This window comes from Amblyomma americanum, chromosome 3, assembly GCF_052857255.1.
Source record: "Amblyomma americanum isolate KBUSLIRL-KWMA chromosome 3, ASM5285725v1, whole genome shotgun sequence".
NCBI lineage: Eukaryota > Metazoa > Arthropoda > Arachnida > Ixodida > Ixodidae > Amblyomma > Amblyomma americanum.
In genome coordinates this window covers 97,172,690-97,190,824 of record NC_135499.1, presented here as the reverse complement: position 1 = coordinate 97,190,824, position 18,135 = coordinate 97,172,690, and the positions used below count along the sequence as shown (strand labels likewise).

At 46.6% G+C, this 18,135-nt stretch overlaps 1 protein-coding gene across 1 annotated transcript in view; it reads left to right on the top strand.

Moving 5' to 3' along the window:
• LOC144123913 (uncharacterized) overlaps positions 1–12,763 on the top strand; it is a 17,823-nt gene extending 5,060 nt beyond the window's left edge. The window contains exon 3 of the mRNA XM_077656625.1: positions 12,179–12,763. Within this exon, the coding sequence (XP_077512751.1) occupies positions 12,179–12,763 (585 nt within the window). The remainder of the gene's footprint in view (positions 1–12,178) is intronic.
• The last annotated feature ends 5,372 nt before the right edge of the window (positions 12,764–18,135 follow it).

Here is an 18,135-nt window from a genome sequence, read left to right as displayed (position 1 = left end):
CTGACACTCATCACCCATTTCAGAGGATGGTAGTCTGTGACTAGCTTGAATTTGCGGCCGTAAAGGTAGCATCTGAAGTGCTTTACTGCCCAGACAACGGCGAGGCACTCCCTTTCCGTAGCTCCGTACTTTTGCTCTGTGGGGCTCAGCTGTCGGCTAGCAAAAGCAACGGGATGTTCTTTGCCCTCGATAACCTGAGATAGCACGGCACCAACTGCGAACTTTGACGCATCTGTGGCCATAACGAAGGGCAAATTAAAATCCGGGTGGCGCAACAGTGGTGCACTCATTAGCTTCCTTTTCAGGGCCCCAAAAGCATTCTCCGCGTTTTCGTCCCAGCGAAAGGCGACATTTTTGGCTGTTAAGGCGGTGAGTGGCTTAGCGAGCTTGGCGAACTCCTCTATGTGCCTTCGGTAGTAACCGATCAGGCCGAGAAACTGCCGGACCTGGCGGACGATAGTCGGGGATGGAAAATCCGAGACACACCTTAGTTTCTCAGGGTCCGGTCGCACGCCGTCAGCTGAAACAACGTGCCCGAGGTATTTCACCTCGTTTTTGAGGAATTGGCACTTAGAGGGCTTCAGCTTGAGACCCGCTGCTCTTAGTCGCACCAAAACCTGCTCAATATCGCGCAAATGGTTATCAAAACTGTCACTGTATATGATAATGTCATCCATATACACGAAGCACAGCCTCCCCAGAAGACCTGCCAGGATAACATCAGCGGTTCTCTGCCAGACAGCAGGGCTGTTGGCCAGACCGATCGGCATTCTTTTCCATTCATAGTGCCCTGAGGGCGTGTTGAATGCCGTTTCTCCCTCGGCATCTGCCGGATCCATTGCTATCTGCCAGAATCCCGCCGCCATGTCCACTACCGTGAAGTACCTGGCAGAGCCCAGCTGAGAAAGCGTCTCCTGTATATTGGGGATGGGGTATGGATCGATGCGAGTTACGGCATTTAGTTTGCGGTAGTCCACTACCAATCGATACGAGCCATCTGGCTTTTCCACCAATAGTGCTGGTGCTCCCCAGGGTGACTTTGAGTGTTCGACAATGCCGCGATCAATCAGGTCCTGCACCTGCCGCTTCTATCTCCTCACGTTGGGAGTAAGGAATCCTGTACGCACGCTGGTAAACGGGCGATGAAGTGCCGGTTTCTATCCTGTGCTTTATAACGCCACAGCAGCCCAAATCCAGGTTGGACGCGGCGAATACTTCCGAGTAGTCGTTCAGCAAACCAGCCAGAGCCTCCCTCTCCCTGGATTTTACGTGAGAAAGATCGAACGACACCTTTGGAGCAGCCGAAGGACTAGCATGCTCTACAGTTGCGAGTACCGTATCGGTGGGCTCACGTTTCTCTATCGCAGAGGTGAAGAAAGCCAATGTTTTGTTCTTGGGAAGGCTCAGTGGCTGCTGGCTACAGTTAACCACCCGTAGGGGCACTCTGTGGGCGTCATTAACTGTCACGAGGCACGCGGCTGCCTTCAGGCCATTGCTGAGAGAGTCGACCGGCTCAAGCACTCCCACGGCGCCGCTCTCTACATCTGAAGGCACAAACGCGTACAAAATGTGCTCCGACCAAGGAAGGACGACCGCCTCATCGACCAGCCTGACGGCAACCCGCGAATATACTTTCTCCAATGATCCCACTGTTTGACGGGTGTCAATATCGGTAATGCGAATCTCAGCCCCTCTCCTGTTCAAAAACGGAACTTTTGATCCGCCCGCATTAACCTCTTCCTCAGAGAATGAGACTACTACCTTCCTTTTTCTCAAAAAATCCTGCCCTAATATACCTGACACTCCGTTTGGCAGAGACACCGTGTCCGAGCATACGTAGCAGGGGTGCTCCAATGCAATTCCGCCGAGAGAGAAGTGTAACCGGTAGAGTCCACTTATGCCAAGAGGATCCCCCGTTATGCCTACAAATTTGATGCCATACCACCAGACGCTTCCAACACCTCGCGGTCCCCCTTCCTTCGAAGCGTGGTAAAACTGCTCTCCTTAAGCAATGTCACCTTTGACCCCGTATCTATCAACAATTCCATGCAACAACCATTTAACTGGCAACGCACAACAGGGCATGCCTCGTCGGCCACACAAACTACCACCACCTCATCATCCACTGCTCCCTCCCCACGCTCCTCAGGCTGGGGAGGACTATCTAGTTTTTTGTCTCGGTATCTGGAGCCCCGCTGTAGGCTTGCTTAGGGCGTGTCTCGCCTGCTTCTCTTTGTGGCTCCCCACGGCGCACGTTTTGGCAGAACCTGGCGATGTGTCCGCGACCCTGGCAAGCGAAGTATACGATTTTTTCAAACTCTCGCATACCGCGCCTGTAGCTTTGTGGCGGTCTCCGGTTTCCAGCGAATGGGCGCTGTTGAGCGCGCGCTTCAACCTGGCGTTCTACCTGCTGAGATAGCAGCTGTTCTAAGCGATCTAACCGCTCTGTCAAGAGAGCAACCTCAGGGTTGAGCACCGCTCTCTCTATGACGCGTACTCTCGCTGCGGCTGTCGTTAACGCCTCATTTTGTTCCTCATCCAATGCGGCCTCCACGGCTTGGTCGAAATTGCTCGGCTTGCGCGAGAGCACGAACCGGCGCACGGGGTCTTGCAGACCAGCCACGAACAAAGCGGTCATTTCCTCTTTAAGTATATCCTCCGCGTATTTCTTCTTAAGCTGGTCTCCTTCCTCCTCCCTGCTTAACGTATCGCGCGCTAAGCGCTGAAGCCGCGACGCAAACGTTCGCACGTCCTCCCCTACCATCTGTCCGGCGTCACGGAACCTCTGTACTCGCACGTGACGTGGTTCAGTGTCAAAATGCTCAAACGCGAGCTTCTTAAATTCCGCAAATGATTTTGTGGATTTTACTTTTTCGTCTCGCCATGCAAAATCATGAGCAGCTCCTGCCATCTTACACCTCGCCATTCCCAGCATTTGAGCATCGGACCATCCCCCCATTTTCCCAATCTCTTCTAGCATGGAAAAGAAATCGCAGATTGGAACCCCTGTCTTATCTCCCGTAAACGTCGGAATGACGCTTCCTAATGCCAGCATGCTTGCTCCGAGCGACGGCTGTGGGGTGGGAGCTCCCTCAGATAAAGACATTTTTTTTTTCAAGCCCTCCGGTGCCTCAAGCCTCTCAAATGGGGGTAAAAGTCCCACAATCAGTCCCGTGATTCCATTTTGATTACAATTTTGAAGTCATGAATGTCGCAGCATTCAGAGGACATTTGCTTTTGAAACCCCACTTCTGACACCAGTGTGATGACCCCCATAATGCGCAGGTCCACACGGGACGGAGAGGCAAAGAGACACCGTATGGCTCAGTTTAAACAAACAGGTATATTCAATAATTACACATGATTAAGATTATACATCAGAGGCTGGGGCGTCCGAGCTTACGTGCCGACGACTTCATGGGGGCGATGGAGTGGCTCCGGAGTTGGGCTCGAGCGGTTGCTGGCAGAAGCTGCACGCCGTCGGGCTTCGGCGCTGAAGGCCCTCTTGGCGAACGATGTCGTCCTGAGCGTGCTTGTAGATGATGACAGCAGAGCATATATTTACAGCATACATATACAGAGAGTTAAACTGGAAAAAGCATCAAGTTACATGCTAAGCATGGAGCCTCAGCTCAGACTGGACTGCATCCGTTTACATGTGCTTTTAAGCGCTTGATTAACAAAGGACTAAGGGCGGTCATTTCCAGTGGCCTGCCCAAAGCATCAATTCTCCAATCAAAAATAACATGCGAGATGGGGACAACCCCTAGGGTTGGGCTTAGCCTCGAACCCAGAGTCTGTTAACAATACAAACTAAATAAACAACAAAAACGCCACCACTCTCTCTCAAGTGAGAGTATACACAGGCTCTCTCTTCGGAGCTAATCCTTGCCTCAGGCATGCATACCGCCTCCCACCATCGGTCCGCGTCGCTCGTCAGCAACAGAGGAGGGGGCGAAAGGGCCCACGATGCTGCCGCGCTACCGACGGCGGGACACAGCTAATAAGCATGAATGGGTTCGTCTGTTGCTCCGGGAAACCAGACTAAGGGTCGCCCCTGTCTTCCCACATTCTTGGCGAGTCTTGCCTGTCCGCCATGACAGGTGTCCGTCACGGCCATCCTGGGAATGCGCTTTTGTTCACTAGCGCCTGTCTTTCCACATTCTTGGCGAGTACTGCCTGTCCGCCATGACAGGTGTCCGTCACGGCCCTTCGTTCTGGTTGTCACTCTCAACGAGCATGGCTGGGTAATTGATGATGCCTGTCATCTGGGTCTCCGTCTACGCCGCGCCGTCGAACGTGGAACCTCGTAGCACACACAAGGAATGTACCTCGTAGCACACACACAAGGAATGTACCTCGTAGCACACAAGGAATGTCACACAGGATATGGGTCATAGGCAACTCGACAATCGGGGATATGCGCACCATCATTACAGTAATCAAGCAGTGCGAGGAATATAACAAACCCTTATACAGGGTAACCAAAGCTACTCTTTAAAGTTAGGCGCTGAGAGGTACGTGAAATCCACCTCAGCACATAAGTGATGCATGCACGGGGACACAAAAATGAGATAACTGCCACCATAAGTCACGTAATTAAGTAAACTCTCTTGATGAACGTTTGAGTAAATGCTAATCGCGTTTCGGTTATTTTCGGCGAACTCTTCACCTAGGCCTCCTATCAGTAAAATTATTAGCTTATTTAACATTCAGTCCTCGCAATTTAGATACGCATGCGCTGTTTGGGACCCCTATCACAGTAACCTATCTAACATACTACAAGCAACACAAAACCTCGCAGCAAGATTCATTCACTTGGCCTTTTCCTATCACGTAAATGTAACTAAACTAAAACGTAATGCTCATCTTACAAACTTGGCAGACCGCCGTACTGTTGCAAGACTGCCTTTTCATGAGTTTTGCTATTATCCTATGATAAATTCTCATATCAGCCCTGCCCACCTCCATGTCCAGCCGCACAAACCACCAGAGGGCTGTTTGCCCTCTCCCTGTCCGGACAAGTGCTTCTCTGTCATCATTTTTGTACGCACTACAAAGGACTCGAATCACTTGCCCAACGGCGTCGTACATTATTCCGACCCATCATCATTCAGATCATCCATCGAAACAACCGTTTGCCCTGAACTCCACTCCGTCATCTTATACTCCTGTATTGGGGCATGTCAAGTTATAATAAATAAATATGAATAAAAAATAAATAAATATATAAGGTCATATAACCAACTAGTTTTCACATCTCTTCTTATAATTACGCATGCAAGACTGCGCGGATCTGTGCAACGTTTCTACCCTCTGTAACGCGGATGTTGCGTGCTGCGTTTTGTTTGTCGGCAGGGTCATGGCATATGTACGGCTGATATATGTTCCTCTTTCAATCTCGCTTGCGGAAATACAGTAGTGACTGCGCGGTGTGGGGTAAGCATTAGGCGTTACAGTTTTATGGTCCATCATGGCAAACAATTTTTCGGCACATTTTTGCACTGCTTGCAATCGCATTGCGACATCATCTCGTCAACGGGTTGGATTCGTTGCGAGCTACAAGACTGCCTCCGCTTTAGCGCCGCCTGTGAAAAACCACCACGAAGAATAACGTTGAAACACGCGTCACTTACATTGCTGCTTCCTCCGGGACGAGGTACTCCACCCAAGAAAAAAATTTGGACGACGCTTAAAAGGCAGCTGAAGCACTTTTCGCAAAAAATTGGGTTCTCATCCTTTTATAGCTTTCATTCTGCTGAAAAAGAATATTTCATTCAAAAAGAGCGGAAATAAACGCAAAAAGCTGTTTTTAGAAGAAAACGGGCTCTTCGCCTAAGGGCGCCGAGCAAACGCTGCTCTTGCCCGCGATTGGCCGGGACTGTCGTGACGTCATCCACGGGGATCTCAGTACGGAACTGACGGCCTTGCTGCGTAGCGCTTTGCTTCAGCTGGCTTTCAAGGGCTACGTTTTAAAAATTTTGGATAATTTAAGCAGTGTTGAACAGTATGGGCTTTCACCATGCACGTTCGAGCTATAAGCAGCTTCAGAAAACGGCGGAACCAATGACGCCGCGGACTGCGCCAGCAGCGGAAGTCAAGTCGCGACAATTTCACGTGTGGAAATCTCGACTGGACAGATGGATGGATGGATGAGAGCTTTTATTTCCACCGCAAATGGAGACCCCTTACCGCCCCCGGCACGCAGGCCTGGTGGTTGGGGGTCGGAGCCTCCGTGACTAAAGGCTAGCAAAGAGCGGCATCAGCCGCCAGGCGGATTGGCTGGTTTCTGCCGAGCGGTTTCTTCGCTGCGCAACATAGCTTCCCAGCTTTCTCTGCTATCAATATCTTCGTCGACTCCGGGGTAGTAGGCGCATTCCCATATTCTTTGCTTCCGGGTAGCCATGGAACCGCCGGACTGTCGGAACCTGGACGAACGCGCGCAAACCTATTTGAAATCGTTGAGAACTATAGACTAAACAGAAAACTGCTGCCACCGCCGGATAAGATGCTAAGTAATAGAGAAGCGAAAGCATGGCGGCGCCTGCAAGCCGGAGATTTCGTTAACCCGGTAGGGGGCTTTCACGTCCTACCAGGGTAACACGAAAACCAAATCTCGACTGATGCATATGTTTTGCGTAGGTGACTGCGCGTACATCTTTTTTGTAGGTGCATGTGTAAGTCGCAATAAAAAAAGGAAATTTCGCCGAAACGTAGCTGTGTACCACTGCTGCATGAAAGCCTGGCCACCAACTTTTTCCCCGGCTGCAGTCTGTGTGTGTCTTCTCCTGGTCCTGCGTCTTTTTTTCGCTGGTTTATTTCTTTTGACCAACTTCTTGTAACTCCTGTAAACATGATCTAAATCAGATCACCTGCACGCTTACGCGAGTCCCGCGACGTAAAGCATTTGTTTGCTTATTTATTTATAGTTACTTGCCTAATTACTCCCGAAAGCCTTTTAGAACTACAAAAGAATCCACGGAGCCGAGGTGAAGTGCGTCCGCTCACGGCGTTCATTCGTTGGCTCTCCCGTAAGGGAAGGAAAATCCTTTCTCTTACGGCGCGGTTCAGGTGGCCACAGAGGTGCGCCATTTTTCGCTCACGGCCAAAGACGCCGACGACACCGGCTTTTCTGCCACACGAGCTCCTTAACATTGTCGCGTTTAAAATAGATGTGTACTTCCGTTGGCTCAGATGAATGAAAACGCCTCATGAGCGATGCGTCTCTAAGCGGCTCGCCAGCCAAAGCGTCAGAGTCCGATTAAGTAAAATTTCATAAACGTTTTTCAACGCCTCCGCATAAACGCCTAAAACCAACATCAGGGACAGGCCACAAAAGTGATTGTCGATGAAGGCTTGTAAATTGACAGTTTCGTGTACGTTAACTGCATGCCATTAGTCAGCCTGCAACAGATTACTAAGAGTACGACGCACCTTCGTAACAGCCGTCAATTTCTTAAGGAACTGTAACTTCCATCCGTACCACGTTTGCCTTCGCCAGGAGTTTAATAAAGCAGATTTTGAAAAGCGGCTTCACTTTATATATTTGGGCCTGATCAAAATTGATGACGGTAAGCAATTCCTACAAAAAATTAGTTTGGACTGATGAACCTCGGTTTTGTCCGAATGTCACTGTGAATGTTTACAACTTCTGCGACTGCTTTCAAGAGAATTACTATTGACTGCGGCAAAAACAAGCACCCAGTATGGTTGAGTGTGAATATCTACTCTTGTGAATGTATATTGTGAAATACAAGATGATAGTATTATTGGTCCTAAAATTTTTCAGGACAATCTCGACAGATTGAGGTGCGCGCAACCAATACTTGCTGGTGCTGTCGACTACTTCGCTAATCTGCTCCGTAATTAGGCGCGCGAATTCTGGTCCAGCATGATAGAGTACCACCACGTTCCTCTTCTACAATTAAAGAGCTTGTTGAACAAACATTTTCAACGACTGTGGATCAGGTCCAATGCAGATGTGTGTTTGCGACCCAGATTCCTTGATTTTTCTACGCTTGCCTGCTTTGGGGGAGCTGCATTAAAGATGAAATCTGTGCAATTGAGAGAGAATTGACTTTAATGCCATAAAGAACGGGTTAAAAGCGGCCTGTGCGACCATCAACCCAGAAGCACTGCACTGATTTAATGGAGCAACGCGATAGTGGTTTATGTGTGTCGCTGCTGCGATAGGAAATATTTTGGACTTTTCTAGAAGCTATAATATCTTCACGGGTGTCATGTTTACATACAAAGTCAGGTTTGTGAATGAGCTCATTGGACATTAAAAAGCAAAATGGAGTATTCCGCACTGCCAAGTCACGTTTTTTGTTGATTTCTATGAAAACAAATTATACGAATTATAATCAGCAGTTACTTTATTTGCATAACATAGGCAAAGACATTGCCCGTCCATCTGGGCACCCATTACTCACGCATTTTCTCCTCGGAGTTTTCTGCTCCATCATCCCAGAAGCACTGCACTGATTTAATGGAGCAACGCGAGAGTGGTTTATGTGTGTCGCTGGTGCAGTAGGAAATATTTTGGAGTTTTCTAGAAGCTATAATATCTTTACAGGTGTCATGTTTACATACAAAGTCAGGTTTGTGCATGAGCTCATTGGACATTAAAAATCAAAATGGAGTATTCCGCACTGCCAAGTCACGTTTTTTGTTGATTTCAATGAAAACAAATTATACGAGTTAGAATCAGCAGTTACTTTATTTGCATAACATAGGCAAAGACATCGCCCGTCCATCTGGGCACCCATTACGCACGCAATTTCTCCTCCGGGTTTTCCGCTGCCTCCCATGCCTCGGCAAGGCACCGTCGCTGTCGTTGCAGACTGAGCGGTTGCGTGTTTCGGCAGCGGTTTTGGGAGCTTAATTTTTTATTTCCCCAACCGAGAGCGAAAGGGAGGGGAGTATTTATCACCTTTATCTATGCTTTAACCCCGTTTCCAGACTGAACGCCGCAAGCAACAGACGCCTCACCCGGGGGAGGAGCTAGGAGCTGGTCATCAGTCTTGCATGTGTAATTATACGAACATATGAAGACTTGCAGTCGGACATTTCGGAACACGGGCATTTAGAAGACTTGTACAAAACAGAATTGCATTGAAAATATGTTTGTGTATAAACTTCCGATATTAACATGCCCGGCTCACTGCATTCCCTAAAAAAAGTTCAATAAATAGTTTTAGGTAATTAGGTGCCTGACAGAGACGAATATTATCTCACCTTTTGTCTCCCTGGCCGCATAACTTATGTGCACAAGTGGATTTCACGTACATCTCAGTGCCTGATCTGAAGAAATCTCTCTGACTTAATTTTGATCATCCTGTATAAAGATTTCATAGATTATTAGAAAGATTTTACTCAGTGAAAAACACAGCACTCGTAAGCGTGGCGGTACCTGCGTGTAGAAGAGGTATGTGGAAGGTTGTTGAAAATACATGTAGATGCTGAACAGCCGCCAGAGTCGTAAGTAGGGATAGTGATAAAATGAAGGTGTCAGGCAAGGAGACATGGTTTTAGCAGCACCGTTAACGGCGTGTTTACAGCAGCTATTGAAAAACATGGATTGCGAGGAGTTCGCAATAGATGTTAATGCGGAATTCCTACGTAACCTTCCGTTAACTTATGACGGTGGTTTGCTAAAAACTCAGGTGAAGAAACATTGATCATGCATGATCGAGGACTTTCTATGGTAAAGCTCAACGGCGAACCTGAAAATAATATGAACAAATGTAAACTAGTGTTCAGTAGTCTGGGTGTCACTGAACAGTTAACGACAACCAGCGATGCATCAGAAGCTTTCAGGAAATACACTAACTTAGGGCACGTAGAATCCGGAGACCCGGACAATGGGAGTCGCATAACTAAGCGAGAAGAAAGGAGGAGTTCATTTTGTTGGCCTTCTAGGTTGGTGGATCAAACGTTACCATTAATGCTGAAGTAGCAAGCTTATGACCATGGTAGCTTGCCAGTACCAGTTAACGTACGTGGCAGAACTTTGAAGGCTAATCAAAAGCTTGAAATTGAGTTTCTGATAGCGGTATGACATGAAGAAAAGAAAATGGTGTTTGTAATGTTAAGAGATAGGAAGAGAGCAGAATCAGTCATTAAATAAATTCAAGTTATTCATATCGCAGTTAAAATGACGAAGGACAAATGAGCATTACCAGTGCATGTAATGCGAGGGCAAGTTAACATTGTGGTAAGGGTTTGGAGTAAGCGAGGAAGTAATAGTGACAGAGGGCGATCGAGTGGTCAGGTGGGCAGATGGGATTAGAAATTTTGCGGGATTAAGGTGGCCGCCGCAGGCACCGGGCAGGGTTGATTAAAGAAATTTGGGCAACGCCTTCAACCAGTAGGGGTCGTAGCTAGGCTGATGCTGCAGATGATGGCGTGCGGCTTTTCAGAGCATGAGAAAGACAGGTCAAAGGAGGAACGCTTTGCGTCTCCCATGAGAAAATGAGGAGGAAAGCTCGGAGGTGGACAGCGCGGAGGGAATGAAAGCGCTCCGGTTAAAAACGAGAAGGAGGGCAGAAGAGGGGATAAGAGGTGGGCGGGGCGCTCCTCAGCGCACTTTCCGCTATTAGATCACGTATTTACCTGAAGCATCGGATTGGCTGACGGTCGTCCACCCGAAATGGCTACACTGCTGACAATAGAAGAGCTCAGAATAGGTGGAGAGAGGCTCATGGGTGCAATAAAGACAGAATTACCATTGATATGCAACTGCTGTGCTGATGAAAGGTATTAATGTGATTTTTTACTGGATATTCTGACAACAACGAAACCTTTAGTGAATCTGTAATCATTTTTTTTACATTTGTGCATTTGATGTCGAAATTAACGCCGATCAACGCAACGGTCTCACAAGCTGATTAAAAAATACAGCTTTCGCATAATGTGACGATAGCATTGTAACGCGAGTTGGCGCGCGCCGACTTCCTAAAAGGGGATAATGTCTCCTCTTTAGTTGCGTCTCGTTGTAAATTTAACCATTAGAGATGATGATGAGTTAATAAAACTGTCTTCTTCAAACCGGCCCGCATCAATGCATCAACGACAGGTTTGATTGGGCCCTCAATTTTAAAATTTTTTTTTGTGTGTCCTACATCTTTTCGTTTCAAGTCGAAAATTTTTTAACCAGATTTACAAGTGGCCCCATTGTTGCCCTTAGAGTTTGTGTTTTATTCGTCACTCTAAGCTGTCAGTTTTCTCAAAACAGAAAAGAATGGTCATATTAGAGTAGGTTTAATGTATCTGACCAGAACAAAGTGTATGTCCTAATTTCTAGCTACACCTTTTGATGAGCTAGTTTGTTCATGATTTTTAATAAACAACGGTGCACTTAACAGACCAACACAGTAGTCTAGCATTCTGTCTTCGTCTGTTTAGAGCACGTTTGTTTCTTCAAAGCCATAATTTCTTCAATTCCGTGTTGAAATCCTGCCCCTGCTTGTTAGAACACGTTTCCTTGCGCACAAATGCTTAAACATTTACGCTGGAGCCGCTAATCCAAGGCCTTACTGATAAAAGCATTTACATCCGCAGTATAAGTGAAGTTACCCTGGGAGTGGCCGACACCGTGCTTATCGATCACTAAAGACGCTGACACAGTAGCTAATGCTGTTGCATTAAGTGACCAGTACGTTTTGTAAACGTAAAACCTATCCATCCGATCTCTCAGGTGCCGTCTAATAACGTGAAGCCCTCACACGCACATGCGTTGAAGCATATTTGTGAATCCATGGCTACATTAGGCTGGGCAGACCGACATTCTCTGTGTGACCGAACAACTGATATTGGGTTGGAACCCTGAATAAATGTACTCAGTTCACGGTCGAGCCCTGATCGCTTCTGACATTTGAGTACAGGTTGTGTTTCATCACAGCTTTCAGTGAGTTACACGACAGTAGCATGCAATCAAGGTAAGGGGCTTAACCAACTCACAAACCATTTTTTCTGGTGAGAAGTAAACAGAATTCAACACTTCCCAAAGCAGGCTGCCGTATTGCGTACAGAGCAAGCACACATCAGCCATACGTTGCAGGGAATGATGCAGAGGACCAGTACCTGCATCAGTTCGAAAGCTCAAAATCGTGTGACTTTAATATTAAGACAGGGATGTATTATTTATGTCGTTTCCAACACCCCTCTCATGCAGAACCCGCGAGTGCGCTTCAAACATCCTCCCGCACCGCTGATGTCTGAGGCTGGCAGTATCGTCTACCTGGAGCACGCGCCAGCCAGCAAGGAACAGAGCAGCACGACCTCAGGCATGGACCAGTGTCCTCAGCTGCGAGTCATCTGCGGCGTGTGTGCCTGCATAGGCATCATCGTGATCAGCGCTGCGATGGCTGCGCACATGAGCCGCTCTCTGCTGAGCAACATCCAAAGCCCTGCAACGCTGAGCTTGACGTCATCTCCGGAGCCTACAGCGCAGAAGCCTGCTTTTACGACTACAAGTGCCCCTTTCGAGAACAAAAACCCCGGCTTAAGGAGAAAAGCTGGTTTAACTGCTGACACCACTGCGGGATTAAGTTTCATGGAGGCCGAGGGAACATACTCTAAAGAAGACGTCTATGAAACGTCGTTTGTGGACGATTCTGATGAGCGTGACCAAGCAACGGCCACAGCTGACGTAGTTGTGCTGCATTTTTCAGGTCGAACTGCGAGTATTAAGAATGTGCTGAGCCCGGCCCGCAAAAACGGGAAAAAATCAGGAGGCGCGTTCAATGATGCTGATTAGTACCATCAGCAGGAAAAGTAAATGCAGCGTAGATAAGTGTTTGAAATTCTTTATTAAATCACGGTATAGAAGAAACGTTCATTCTGTCGGCAGGAGCAAAGCGCGGTGGACTACGCCTGTCGTGCTCTATCTCGTCTTAGTGCGGATTTACGCTATCCTGAAAATACAACTTAAACTCGCTCACCTGGTGTATTTATTTCTCGTGTGTGATCCGGCGGTGGGATCCGAACCCATGACTTCCGCATTTCGTGTTCGGTGCTCAACTAACTGAGCTGCGGCGCTGGATGTTCTATCTTCTACTTTCGATGGCATTTATGTCGCGTGTAACCTCTCTTTGAAAATGTGCACCAGCGCCACCCTCCTGTATAAGTGCGGGCATAGTATTGCCGCGAAGGTGATCGAACACCAACAAAGAAACACGTACGAGAACACTCTTAAGATATCTATCGCATTAAGAGTGCCACAGCCAAGGACCTCGTTAATCTATTGAGTGGGCAAGTGCAGGAAAATGAGGGGCTCGTTATTACATACAAACGAAGGAAGCAAACAGATTCCGCACTCTAAGAACATAAGGAGTACTGGGAACTCCTTTCGATGGAGTATCCGCTTGTCCCATATTCCACTCCTTTTTCCAGAGTTGCCGCACTCCTTCCAAGAGTATGCCCTCTGCAGGAGTAGATATACTCCTTTATTAGGATGCTGCCGGGGAAAAAAACTGTGTAAAGCTAGGAAACGAACCGAGGAACTTTGGGGGTTGTGAGGCGGGTGCGCTACCTCTTCACTATCACTGAAACGGGAGTTTCAGATTCTGAACACCTATAAATGTTTTCATTATTACTTCCGTGTTGCTTCCTGCGTATGTTTCGTGAACTTCTGTCGTTTAACTTCCCAGGCAGCTGCCGCGTTTGTTGTCACAGCACAGTAAGTGATGAAACAGTCCCGACAGCAGCTGCGCGCCACCGATAATATTTTCTCGGAAGCAATTTCATGGTGCACGGTATGTTGAAGCCTCACCGTTCGTGAAGAAGATAACTGCTGTGCTGTTGCATATTTCTTTGCATTAAAAACGAAGTGAATCTTGACTTAAGCGCTGGTCGAACATTCGCACCGTACCAGCACTGCAATAGCAAGTATTTAGAGTGATGTTTCGCGGTGAATCGAGAACGTTTACGGCATCTGACACAACTGTTTTCTCTGAACTGTAGCATCGCTCTTTTCAGCGAAGTGCTTTTTCTCGGAAGGTCACCGTTTTGAATCAGATGTACCAAAAGAATGGCAGCTCCGGAGCGTGTAAAATACTTGGCGATTGCGCTATGTCGCGGATAAATTGCGAAAGTTACAAGACGTTCACTTCTCATATTCAAGTACGTAAAAGCATGCTTTCGCTGAATGGAACTGATCCAGAACCTCTGCTCAGGCATATCGCTTCTTTTCTGCAGCTCAAATGGAGAGCTATTTATTTTCGTCAAGCGGGATCAAGGGCGGACCTAGTTTTCATGAGGTACGGGTCGTAGGTGACTATATAGCTCCGCTGCATTACATTGTACTCTTTGCCGAAGGAGGCGTTTCACTCCTTAGGCAATTTGGAGGAGTAGAAGCAGCTAGAGAGTACAGTGGCCGGCGTACTCTATCAAAGAGGGTGCCAGTTGTTAGATTGCGAAAGATGGTTTATGGTTTATGGGTGTTTAACCTCCCAAGGCGACTCAGGCTATGAGGGACACCGTAGTAAAAGGATCCGGAAATTTCGACCATCTGGAGTTCTTGCGCTGATATCGCAGAGTTCACGGGACTATAGAATTTCGCCTCTATCGAAATTCGACCGCCGAGACCGGGATCAAACCCGCGTCGGTCGGGACAGCAGCCGATCGCCATAGCCCCTGAGCCCACTCGGCGGCCCGGTCACCGAAAGAAAGGAAAGCACAGGTGAATGAATTTTTTTGTTTGTGATGCTGATCAATGTGAAATTAATCCTGTAATTATATCATTGCTGAAAATCACTTGATTACAAATTTGAAGAAAAAGAACGTTGAGCCGCTGGTGGGATCCAAACGCAGGGCCCCCGCAATGCTACGTAAGGCCAGGCGTATATCTTACGTCAAGGATGGCGTTAGTATTGCAGCATATATCATCAAATAGTATTGGGCACCGAAAGCAAGCTGTACACCTGCTTTGCGCACGTAACTCTTAAGTATCTGCGCAAACGTTGCCCATGTGCAGATGAAGTGGCTTAGCTCTGGCTATGTTCAGGAAGGTGCATCTGGTGTCAGTTAACTGTGGCTCACTTATGAAGATTGTTAGCATATCGCAAGTGCTCGAAAATGCGTTATACTTCTCGCTGCTGAAGCTGCACTGAAACTAGGGAATCATGAGCTGTTCCGCAGCGACGATCCAATTGTGGAATTTTCTCCTTTTTTGAAGAATTTTATGACTCATATTTGGAGAAAGGAAACTGTACGGAGTTTCAGATTGTTTTGAGACGGGGAATTTTCTGACCCGCAGTTTTTAAGCTTCTGCAGGCAAAAAAACGGCAAGGAAACGTTTTTTTAAAGAGAATTCTAGATAATGCTAAGGAGCAATTAACAAAAAACTTTACATTCTACCATTCTGGTCGCTTTTATTTTAATTCGCTGAAGCCAACAAAATGGCGCATACGGGGAACCCCGGGCAGCGTAAAAAAAATAGTTTCAGTGTCATCGCATTACTGCCCAATGGAGCACGAAATCACAATACGGAAGCTATATTTCTTCCATTAATGCACGGTGCTTTCCCGATTTGTAAAGATCTCTTGGAAGATATTTCTAATGCTTCTAAAAAAATTTTGACACATTATTGCCTGTGGTAACTCTGAAGCCATAGCGTTAAGCACACAAGCCTTTATAAAACACACCGACGCACACGTTTTTATAAACGCCACATTGCCACAGTTCGAGCAGGCGGAGCTTTGCGGAATTGTCTCGTTCCTAACAAAAAACAAGCTCTAAAGAGGCTAACATCTTGATTAATTGGTCAAGTGTGTCGGGATAAATGAATGTAGAATGGCAAACGCGGGATTTCTTTTTTTAATAACAAAGCGAAAAAATAAAGAGATAGCGTTGAAACAGAAACGTCGAAACAGTGTGGTGTAAGTGCCGTGCAAGGCTTGTTTTGAAGGCCAAGCACCCTCACCGACCATACGCATCGGCTTGCATCGGTTAGCGCGCTTGCATTTGGGCTAATTTGGAAGGTCTATAAGGAAAGAACTGCACGCAAGCTGTTTGCTGCTCTCGTTCATACCACAAGTCAGTTTTTGAACCTTTGAATAGGATCACTGAATTTGCAAAAATATTATATTGCGGGACACAGTAACAAGTAGTATTGCCGCTGCTTAGCGTGTTTGCTCTATCGGAAACTGGTCTGATGCATAAAAACGTTACGTTTTTATTTGTCATTATTAGTACGTTAAATTTATTTCTGCGGTGGCTCAATACAATTACTTAGCATTGTGGTTGTCATCTAGCGCTTATCTTCTGTGGAGGTAGATTTCTGATGTCCGTTTGCAATATAGATAAGGAAAGCTACAATTTAGTTGACGACTGAAGGTTTCTTGTTAAGTTGTAAATCTACATTAGTTGCCTTACGCAGGTACAATCCGCGTATAACGCATGTTCTTTATGGCATATATTACAGTATTTTTAGTATCACTTGAAATACGATATTCTTATAAATAAGTTACACACATGCAACAAATCTGATTGCACCAATAATTTAGGCATTTCACTTCTGCGTTTACGATCTCCACGCATTATGCGCTTGACATGAACACAAGAAAGACGGCAAGAAGGTTTGTGCAAAACGAGATAGATTAGGCTTCGTAAGGTTTTGCATTTCTGTTCCTGGATGATCTTCATACCTCAGCAGGGGTTGCATTAAAGAACGATGCACGATGCATTAAAGAACGCACGCACGCTCGCACGTGCACGTACCCACACAAACACACACACGCGCGCGCGCACACACACACGCACGCACGCACGCATGCATAAATACTGTGCTTCCCAGAAGCAATGCGTGCGACATGTTGTGTCACTCAATTATTTTACACGTGTTCCTCAGACATTGTTACGCTCTGAGGTAGTTTTCTGACACGCTGCGTCGTAACGCGCAGGTCTAATTGTGTGGATCGAAAATCGCCGCTTTTCAGATACCATGCCAGCAGCACATTAAGGAAAAGGCACAAGAACAATATGTACGTCGGGACGAGGCGCTGAACTGTCAAAATTTATTTTGAAAAGGGAGGCGGACCAGTACTTAAGAAGTGCCTTATCAGGCCACATGACCACGAGAAAACAAATAAAAAACCAAACGAAACATGGCACAAAAACTTCAGATACGAGAAGCGAGGGCAAGACCTCACGTAACTAAGAAGGAAAATACAGAATAAGAACAAGGCAAAATATAAGATATCTTCCTACAAAGAAAGCAAACTCAGGTAAAAAATTTGCGCAGCTAAAACTTATACAAAGCCAACCAAGCACTTGTAGGAAGATATCTTATATTTTGCATTGTTCTGATATAGTATTTTCTTTCTTAATCACGTGAGGTCTTGTCCTCGCATCTTCATACGTGAACTTTTTGTACCATGTTTCGTTTGGTTTTGTTTTGGTTTTTCGTGGTCATGTGGCCTGATGGGGAAATTCTTAAATTCCGGTCCGCCTCGCCTTTAAAAATAAAAGTTCATAGTTCAGTGCCTTGTCCCGTCGTACTTCTTGTTATAACTTGTCCTTAGTGCGCTGCTAGCATGGATCCTAACCAAGCAGCCTAAAAACAAGTATTGCTGAAGTATTTTTCAGATACGCTCCACCATTTTATAGAGAGGTTTCTGCTTCTTCGTGTTTTCTTCTTGAGCTGCGTACAGAATCCGCACGACGCCTGGAAACGGCGAAATAGCATTAAAAGGAAGATTCTGGGCGAACTGACGACGACACTAGTGAAACACGGGTAGACAGAACGTGCTTTGAATTTGTTCTAGAAGTTTTTCTCCCATGAGATCTTTTTAGGGCTACACTAGCATGGGGTCTCCGCAATGTAAGGTTGGTACAGATGGAAGAAAAAAAGAACGATAAACTGAAAGGCACCCATTCATCCTCACGTATGTTTCTAGGTGTTTCTGGGTGGATTGCAAAGAATGCCTAAATTCATGTTCGCGCATCAAAAAACGAATTTCAAAATCGGTGGCCAGTCTCGTCAGTGCCTTATTCTACCAAACATCCTAATAGCGCCCCGAATAATTCCTCACAAGAAGCAAAAAATCTTGTAGCAAATATTTATTAGGACCCAGATTTCCCCGGGAGGACTATTAGGTTTTGAAAACAGTGAACCTGTGTGCAAGGTCT